The following is an 8,891-nucleotide window of genomic DNA, read 5'->3' as shown; positions in this document are numbered from 1 at the left end:
ACCACTGATCTACCATCCACTCATCCATCCATCCATCCATCCATCCACCGACCTATCCCTTCAGCAATTGTGTGTTCATCTGTTCACAAAATAGCTATTGTACACCTCCTATGTATTGGGCACTGTTTTAGGAGTGAGGCAGACAGGGTGAATGACTAGACAAGATCCTTGCTCCCAGATAGCTCACATTCTACTTGGGGAAGACAGACAATGAACAAGTAAACAAACATATGCATGGGGTAATTTTCGATGCTGATGAAGGCAACGAAGAGAATAAGTCTGGTGTATATGACAGAGAGAGGCTGTGAAAGGCCAGTTTCCAGTGGCATTTGACTTGACCAATAAATGGGGCCCAGCCATTTGAATGCTATTCCATGTAGAAAGGACAGCAAGTACAAAAGCCCCAAGGTGGGAATGAGTCTGGTGTGCCTGAGGAAGGCTGGGGACCAGAGCTGGGAGTAAAGGGGAAAGAGTTCAAGGTGATTGGTAGGTCTAGATCAGGTGGGCAAAGGGGAGGAGTCTAGCTTCTTCCAAGTGCAAATGAGGAGCCAATGAGGTAGGGACATGAATTTCCAGTGCTTCTGGCTGCTGTGTGGAGGGAGAACCGCCTCCGAAGGGGACAGGAGCAAGAATTCTACTTTAGGGGACACAAGACCTCAGACCAAGGTGGTGGCAGAGTAGATCCAAGCTGCTCAACTTACGTTAAGGGGAAACTAAGGCCTGGAGCCTACCCAGTGCCTTTTCCTTAGCTGGGCTCAGAAGTATCTAGTGATGGGCTGATGGGATTCCATAACCCCCGTGCAAATAGCTCAAGCTAACCACCTCCCTCTTCCATCCTAAAGTCTCCCTCTCTTTGGAGAGACTCATCTCAGCCTATTATCCCTTGTTGAGAATTCACACCCTGTAGACCGACCAGCAGTGGTGAGGGACAGTGGGGGAACACTGGGACGGGCTCAGATCTGGCTCTAGCTCCAGCTCCGCCAGCTCTGTACTGTGTGGCTTTGAGCAAGTGCCTTCCCCTCTCTGGGCCTCGGTTTCCATCCACGTAAAGAGAAGGAGCAGAACTGGATGCTCCACTGAGGGAGGCCCCTCCCTGCTTGCACATGCTAATTACATCACCCTTGGTTCTGCAGGGAGATGGCTGAGGATCTTGCTTTGGCAGCCTCATCTGGGGCCTCCCAGGCCAGTGTCTGGCTGTGTTCTGGGCTCTGACACATTCACGGAAGCCCAGACACCATGATTTCCGAATCAGACTGACTGCCGCTTCCTGTGAGACCTCGGACAAATGGCTTTACCTCCATGAGCATGGGTTTGGCATCTGTAAAACGAGGATGCTAACATGGCCCTAATTTCAAGGCATTTGAGTACAGTCACAAGCTGCGTGTGCAAAGCACGTGGCTGGGAGGGAGACTCTCTTGTTCTTCCAGCCAGCTCGCCACGGAGGAGGGGTGGGCAAGGAAGGCCCTGGCACTCAGGGGCCAGTGCCAGAGCTGGTGGTGAATGACCAACTAAAGTCTTACCTCCAAGGCTTCGTAGTACATATCTTTAGCCTCCACATCTGTCTTGGCCGACATCAACCAGGATTTGATCAAATATTCATAAAAACTGTCCCCGAGGCCTCCAACCGAGACGTGGTCTGTGAGGAGAGAGAGGTCACAGAAGCATTATCTCCAATTGCTGAGGCTGTCGGGCAGGCCTCCCCAAGGGATTGCACCCAGGCAGCGAGTCTCGTCCGCCAGCCTCAGTGGCCCCCCCAGGGCCATGTGCGGGGGAGGGGGGAGCAAGCCTTTAACCAGCAGCCTCTGAGCCCTGCAGGAACAGGGGCAGAAAGGAAGCCCCAGGCTGAGACTCGGGGAACCCAGGGCCATCCTGAGCACGATCACCTGGCGCACGAGTGCACGACTCACCCGGGTGTATAAATCATGTCGCTTTAGCAGGCCAAGGATGGCAGGGCCTCTGGTTATTAACTGTAAATGAGTTGCATTTCTTTAAAAAGATAATCTGGTGGCAGGGAGTTCAGAGATTTTTATTACCCAGTGACAAACATGGTAATTAATGCTGGGCAGGTTCATAAAAGGCCACGGAAAGGAGGAACAGGAGGCTTAATTTAGTCAGAATACAGAGCCACTTGGAAAAACCGAGCTTCCATTGAGCAGACTAGGATAAATGGAGTTTCCAAGGAGAAGGGGTTGGGAAGAACTGGGTCTGAGGAGCCTGTCTTTGCCCTGGTGGCATCTGCCTGGAGTCGCCCATGGACAGGACTGAGTGACTCCACCCAGTGCTATCCCTGGAGAAAGACGGGTCAACCAGGATCACTTAACCAGAGAAGAAAGACATGGAAAACACTTCACTCACATGCTTTAAAAATTAACAACAGGGAAACACAAAGGCATTTAACAGATGTAACAAAGAGCAACTTCAGTTCCCTGTTAAGATGCACTTAAGCAGAGAGACAGAGAGAGGAAGGAAAATGGGGGCAGATTAAGGCGGGGTAGGGTTGGTGCGGAGGGTATTTCCAGCTCCTCTGGAGAAAGTGGGGATAGGAAGAGAAGGGAGGGAAGGTAGGTGGGGGGATGAGAGAAAGAAACAGAGAATCCATCAAAAGCTACCATTTCTCCAGGGTCCACTGTGGGCCAGGAGCTTTACTGTACTATCTAGAACAACCTCCCAAGAATCCTGCAAGGTAGGCATTGCCAATCCCTCTCCCAAATGGGAAAACTGGGTGGGCCTACATAGCTCCTCCAAGGCCACCAAGGTGGCAGAGCCCTCGCTTTCTGCTGCTTTACAGCCAACCAGAGCATGAAAACATGCTTCTTCTATGCCTAGAGATAGAAAGGACAAGTGTGAAGACAGCGGGACCAAAAGTCAGAGGGTAAAGACAGGTGAGGACCAGGAAAGTGGGCTGAGAGGAATACCCAGAGTAAACCAGCCCTTCCAGCTCCCTCCAGCCCCATAAATAAATCATGGCCCAGCAAGGGCTCAGGACTTGCAAAAATTGAACAGACCAGAGAAATCCTGAGCTTTGGGGAGGCGCGGGAGGGGGTCCGTGCAGGCCGGACCCTGCTGTGTGAAGAGACGCTCACCAGCACAGCATACCCCCCGACCCCCCCTTGCTACATGGAGGACACGGCACAAAGGGAGGCGCAGGGGCATGCCAGGCCCAGCGTGCTGATGGCGTGTCCGAAGCTGGAGCAGGAGGTCTGTGCCGAGCAGGGGTTGGGGAAGGCTGCAAGTCAAACCGGGCCAGCCTCCGCTGAGGGGACCTCCCACAGCTCACAGCCCACAGAAGAGGCACACAGGCACGCAGCCAGGGGTCCTGCCATCTCCACACTCTTCCGGGCCTGTCGCCTGTCACCGTTTTCTCTGCCACTCCAGACACTCCTAGCCCCCTGCCTTCCCACTTATCTCTCACCTGTGGTGACCCCTTCCCCCCCCTTGCATGGCTAGCACTTCCTCACTGCTACACCCCAGCTCGGGCATCCTCTCCGCAGCAAGGCCTTTCTCAGTGTTCTCCTAAGCCTGCCCGCCGTCCTTCCCTACATGAGGAGCGAGTGAGACAGGGTGCACGCAAATCTGGCCCCACGGCGCCTCACGTGGGAAGCGCTCCGCGGCAGCCGATCCTTCTGGTGCTGGGCGTGTGCCTTGCCCTTGGCGGCTCCCAAAGCGGTGGTGTCCGTATCTGCTTATGGGTCCGCCCCCCACCCCCACCAGGCTGTGGGCTCTCTATGGGGAGGGGCCGTGTAGGATTCACATTTTATGCCCACTGCGGACACCCAATAAGTCCTGAATGGAAGAAAGAGAGGTTTGAGCTGTGCTGGGAAGGGCCTCGAATGCCAAGCCAAAGAGCTGGGACTTCATCATGTGACCGCAGCGTGTGCATGACGTGGTTAAGGGCGCGGCCTGGCAGGTGTGCAGGAGAGGGGAGCCAGGCCCCCGGGAGCTCCGTGGGTGTTTGCGACAGGACACCCTCTTGGGGCTGTGTGAACGATTCTCCTTTGGAGGTCCCACTGCTTCCTGGCTAGTGTGCGTCTGCGGTGTCTACCCCCCGAAGCGTGTGGTACACCGAGAGCCCAGAGCGGGAACTGGAAGACACAGATCTGCCATTAGCTCAGGGCAAGCCATTCTCCTCTCTGGGTCTCCAGCTTTTGGTCAATAAAATGCAAAAGAGGAGCGTGCCGCCCTCTGAGCTCTAAGTGGCTCTGTGAGGATGGGTCTCGTCTGTGCTAGGTACCGGCAGAAACCTGGTGGACTTGTCCTGGCTGTGAGTCCTAGTGGCAGGAGGGTCTTGGCCTCCTCTGTTACCCTGCAGCTCAGCTTCAGCAGGAGGGGGGAGCAGCAAGAACATAGGCCTGACACCAGGACACAGCCCCAACTCTCCCTCCCCAAGCTACAGTTTCTGTGGTTGCAAATGGGCTAACCAAGGATTCAAAAAGAGGAAAGAAGGTGAACATACTCAGCGTATGTAAGTTGGGAATGTTATCGTCTTTTGGAAAAACACACAATAACCAAAAAATCCCAGTGAAACCACAGAGAACCTGAGATGGGCTGGGGTGCCAGATCCGGGGGGTTGGGGAGGGGAGGCAGGCAGGTGCCCAGATGAGCAGGACTTTCTAGCTTTCCCTCTGTTCTTTAGCAGGCCTCAGATTCATATTTTATTAATATGAAACAATTTTCCATATGTGACTGACCTTACCCAGGCCTGCAACCTGAAAAGAAAGTTCTGCTTCTCAGGGGGGTGGGGGTGGGGCGGCTCCCTGGAATTTGCCAAGGTAGCTGCTCAGACAGGGAAGCCACACCCCCTCTGCCTCTAGAAGGCTTCTGCTGTGTCGTCGGGGAGCAGCTAAGGCCAGCAGCCGGGTAGTTTATCTCTTTACCCAGTCAAGCCTTGCAATTAAAAGCAGTAACGGTTATTGAACTGTCTTCCCGTGGCCATAATGTGTAATTCAAACCTTCATTTTCTCCCTGCACTTTTGGATTTGGCAGTGTGCTTTTGTTAAAAATACTTTGTATTTCTGTAAGTGGTTCTTGCAGGAGGCCACTTGGGGGTGAGGTCATCACTGGGGAAAATTCCTGGGTCACATTTTCTGGGCCTCCTGGATCTGCAGTCACAGAGGCCCAGGGTTGCAAGAATAGGCCTCTGCAGTTTCTCCCCCGTGTCCCTGAAGGCTGGCCTGGCCTCCAGGCCCTGCTTGCATACCTTTACTGATGGGCACTCGTTACCTTTTGGCACAGCACATGTCATCTTTGGAAGATGAACTGAAATCTGTTTCCTGCAGCTTCTGACCATTACTCCCACATCCCTCCGTGGTGCACAAAAAAGCTATCTCGGGGTCTTCTCCCATTTGCAGGAGACGAAACCAAGGCTTGAGGAGATAAAGTGCATTTCCCACAGTCAGGCAGTAATTAGTCTCAAGTACTTTGCTTCTGAGTCCCTTGCTGATGTCATAACAAATAGGGCTGGAGGCAGGGGAAAGGGAGAGGACTCCTTGTTTCAGCAGGAGTGGTGGAGGTGGGGGAGGGAGCCCCTAGAGGCAGGGCCCAAGGAACCTGTGGCCACCAATTCCCGCTGTGACCTCATGATCAGGGCCTCTTGACAGGGGTGCAATCCCAGGGTCCTGGGAGACTTTTCCACACCCTCCAGCCTGCAAGTCCCCCAGACCCCATTCTGTTTCGGTGGGTGGAGCTGGGGACTGTAACTGAGGCTCCCCAGTGACCCACACCCGTCTGGGTTGAGGCACAAGCCTCTGAACAGAGAACAGAACTCCCAGGACCCATTCTGTCAGGTGCAAGATACAGCGGTAAATTCACGATTTTTGTATTGCTATATAGTTAGGCTCTGCTTAAAAATTAAAAAAAAAAAAAAAAAAAAAAGGATTAAAGTTGGAGGTGGGGCACCCGATCCTGGGAGAGGATGCGTGGTCTTTCCCGGGGCCATTTCTGGAACGGACAGACGGTTCTATGTGGAACACCCCCACAAGTCTGGGGGACGGCCAGAGATGCTTCAGTGGTGCCTTAAGAGATGGAAGCCTGGAGACAGGGAGTGTGCAGGGGACGCAGAGGGCAGGCCTCTCAAGGGGGCAGCCACCACACCTGTCACAACAGCCCATCAAACACGAGGACAGTGAAGACCCCAGGACGCCTGGCAGGGCGGGTGGGGTGCAGGAGCACAGAGCAAAGGCCTCACTGGCCTGCGGCTCTGAGAAACGTGACCCTGCTCACTTGGCCCGCACGCCTTGCATGGGATGCTGACCGCAATCAGTGGAAGGCGGGGCGGCGGCATCTCCATACTCACGTTGCATCCAGTTCCCGCTCACTGGGCTGAGGAAGTTGGGGTAGAGGCCGAAGGGCTTGTTGATCTTCCTGAGGACTTTTCGGATGTTCCTGACCTGCCAAGAAACGGACACCAGAAGCACCTTCACTTTCTGGAAGGAGCCACCGGCTCTTAGCCACCGCCGCAGAAGGAGGCAGCTTGTTCGGATCCGAAGAGGACACCACTCAGACGAGGCAGGACGGAGAGCTGACAACAGCAAGCCCCAGCCCGGAGGTGGCGAGACGGCCACTCCCTGGGCCCACGGGTGGGGCACTGCAGGACACGGCCACAGGGGAGCCTGGCCACCGCCTTGGGGCCCTGCGAGGTCCCCACGCTCCCCTCACTTCACCCCTTCCTCACGGTGCCTTGCTTTGGGGCATGGGCATTTTCAGGAGAGGGGGCGGTTCCTCTAAGCGATAGCCGCTCATTTTTAAGTGCTAGGTAACACTGCCTCTTTGATAGGTCAGAAATTGTCAATCCTGGCAATTTCATAACATTCAGCCTAGAAACATGTTATTGTATCGGACACCATAGGAACCATTCCAGAGGAAAGGCCTGGGCTCCTCCACACCCCTGCCCGAACAACAACGGCTGTTAACATTTCTCAGTCCTTCTGAGCCAGACCCATTACATGCATCACCTCGGACCCTTAGAACAACCCATCTGGTATTATCTCTGTGTAACAGGTGACAAACCCGAACCCCAGAGTTTCAGTGGCATGCCCGTGGTCACTCAGTTCGTAAGTGGCAGAGCCAGGACACAAGGCAGGGCTCGGCTGGCCACACGGAGTAGCCCTTGTGTCCAACATGGGTCAGGGCAGGCCGTGCAGTCACATGTCGCAGAGGCTGCCTGGCTGGAGCAAGAAGAGGCTAGATTTGCAACCTTTGGGGCTACAAAGGGTGAGAAGCAGGAAGGCTTTATCCCTTGGGGTCTGCTCTCTGGCAGTACATGAAATGCTTCCAGCACAGAATCCACTAGAACAGCAAGGCCCTCAGGGACGGTAGTATATCATGCTTGTAGATTTATCTACAAGGCAAGGAGCAGGGAGAGGAGCCTTTTAGCTGTCAGACCTTTCTTTCTAGGGGACGGCACTTAGCTTTACCACATGAGATTTCATATCCATTTATGTTAACGGAGTCCATTATAGGGGACAGGAATGTGCTTGTACCTGAGTTATTCTCGACTGTCCTGGTAGTGAGCAGTGAAGCAGGCTAAATTAGCTCCCCTGGAGGGTACGGGTGCTTCTAGAATTTGGGCCAATTTGTTGACTGCCAATAATCGCCTCTGTGGGAGGCATGATTGGGGGATGAAAACAGCCGGAGAATATAAATGTAGAGGGAGACAGAAAGACAGGCAGATGGACTCGAGAGGAAAAGCCTGAAGCCTGCTATACTAATCTGGTCTTGAAAGAATGTGGGCTTCGGAGTCAGAGAGTCCTGGGCTTGAATTCTAGCTTTATCTCTTAGCAGCTAAATGACCCAGGACAAGAGACTGAACCTCTGAGTCTCAGTTTCCTCCTCTGTAAAATGCGGGTAACAGTAAGATCCACCTCAGGGTTTGCAAGGGTGGTTAGGGACACTATAAGGTACCCAACAAATAGTAGGTGCTCGGGCAGTGGTAGCTAGTTTGCCCAGGCTAGCCAGGGACTAGAGTGAGCTCCCTGTTCCGCTCCAGTGTGAGCCAGTCACAACCTTCCCAGAGGAGTTTGACTCAAGAGCAAAGGGAACAGGGAGGCTGGGGGAAGGAGGGTTTGGGAGGCAGGAAAACGGATCAGTAAATAAGACCCATCAGGAAGTGGGATGGAATTTCTTTCATGAACTTGCCAGGTGGGGTGTCGCACGGTGGCAGAGTCCTCCCAGTAAAGGCCCTGAAGGGCAGTTCTGACATGACAGGCTATTTAAGGGGGGTGGTGAGCCCCAACCCAGAGGAAGTGATCAAGGGGCTGAAAAGCTCTCCTTGAGCTTCCCAAGAATGCTCGGGGGGATTCCCACACTGAATAAGCAGTGCTCTTAAATTCGGCATCAAAAAGCACTTGGTGCTTATTAAAAATGCAGATTCCCGGGCCTGGGTGACACCCAGAGATGTGTTTCCTACAGGCACGCCGGGTGATGCTTTGAGGCTGGTTGGTGGACACACGACTGGGAGCCGCTGGGTGGAGGTGTGAATCTATGATGTCCCAGCTCCCTTGGCACCCCAAGAGTCTAACCCTCAGAGAAGGGAAGGTTTTGGGAGTGGAGGCGCCTCCAAAGGGATATTCTTGGAGGCGGGACTTCACCTCCCTAGGCAGGGCTCAGGAAGGGACAATTGCTGATGGAGCCCGAGCGCCCTCTGAGGGTGGTGTGTGTACCCTTGCCTTCCTTGGGTTTAGGGTTAGACCCGCGCGGAGGCACTTCCAGACGGTGGGACTGCTGAGGGCTGTCAACGTGGAGGAACTGCTTCTTCTGGAGGGCTCCACAGAGGGGCAGGAGCAGGCAGCTGTCAGGCTGGCCGACAGCCTGGATGCTAGCTCTTAGCACCCCTTGCAGCCTAAGCCAGCCCGGTAACAATGAGGACGAAGAGACGTGTGCCTCTGCCGTCGTAG

The 8,891-nt window shown here is 54.3% G+C and overlaps 1 protein-coding gene across 3 annotated transcripts in view; it reads right to left on the bottom strand.

Moving 5' to 3' along the window:
• The window catches only part of MAN1C1 (mannosidase alpha class 1C member 1), a 137,919-nt gene that overhangs the window by 10,310 nt on the left and 118,718 nt on the right, over positions 1-8,891 (bottom strand). Inside the window, exons 7-8 of one of the 3 annotated variants that reach the window (XM_044914439.1) lie at positions 6,293-6,422; positions 1,521-1,636 (exon numbers count right to left, since the gene is read on the bottom strand). In XM_044914439.1, coding sequence (XP_044770374.1) covers positions 1,521-1,636; positions 6,293-6,422 — 246 coding nt within the window. The remainder of the gene's footprint in view (positions 1-1,520; positions 1,637-6,292; positions 6,423-8,891) is intronic. The other 2 variants (XM_044914440.1, XM_044914441.1) reach the window with 2 other exon arrangements.

The sequence above is a fragment of the Neomonachus schauinslandi genome, chromosome 4 (assembly GCF_002201575.2).
Source record: "Neomonachus schauinslandi chromosome 4, ASM220157v2, whole genome shotgun sequence".
Lineage (NCBI taxonomy): Eukaryota > Metazoa > Chordata > Mammalia > Carnivora > Phocidae > Neomonachus > Neomonachus schauinslandi.
Note: the sequence above shows the minus strand (reverse complement) of the source record. Positions and strands in the feature narration are given on the sequence as shown.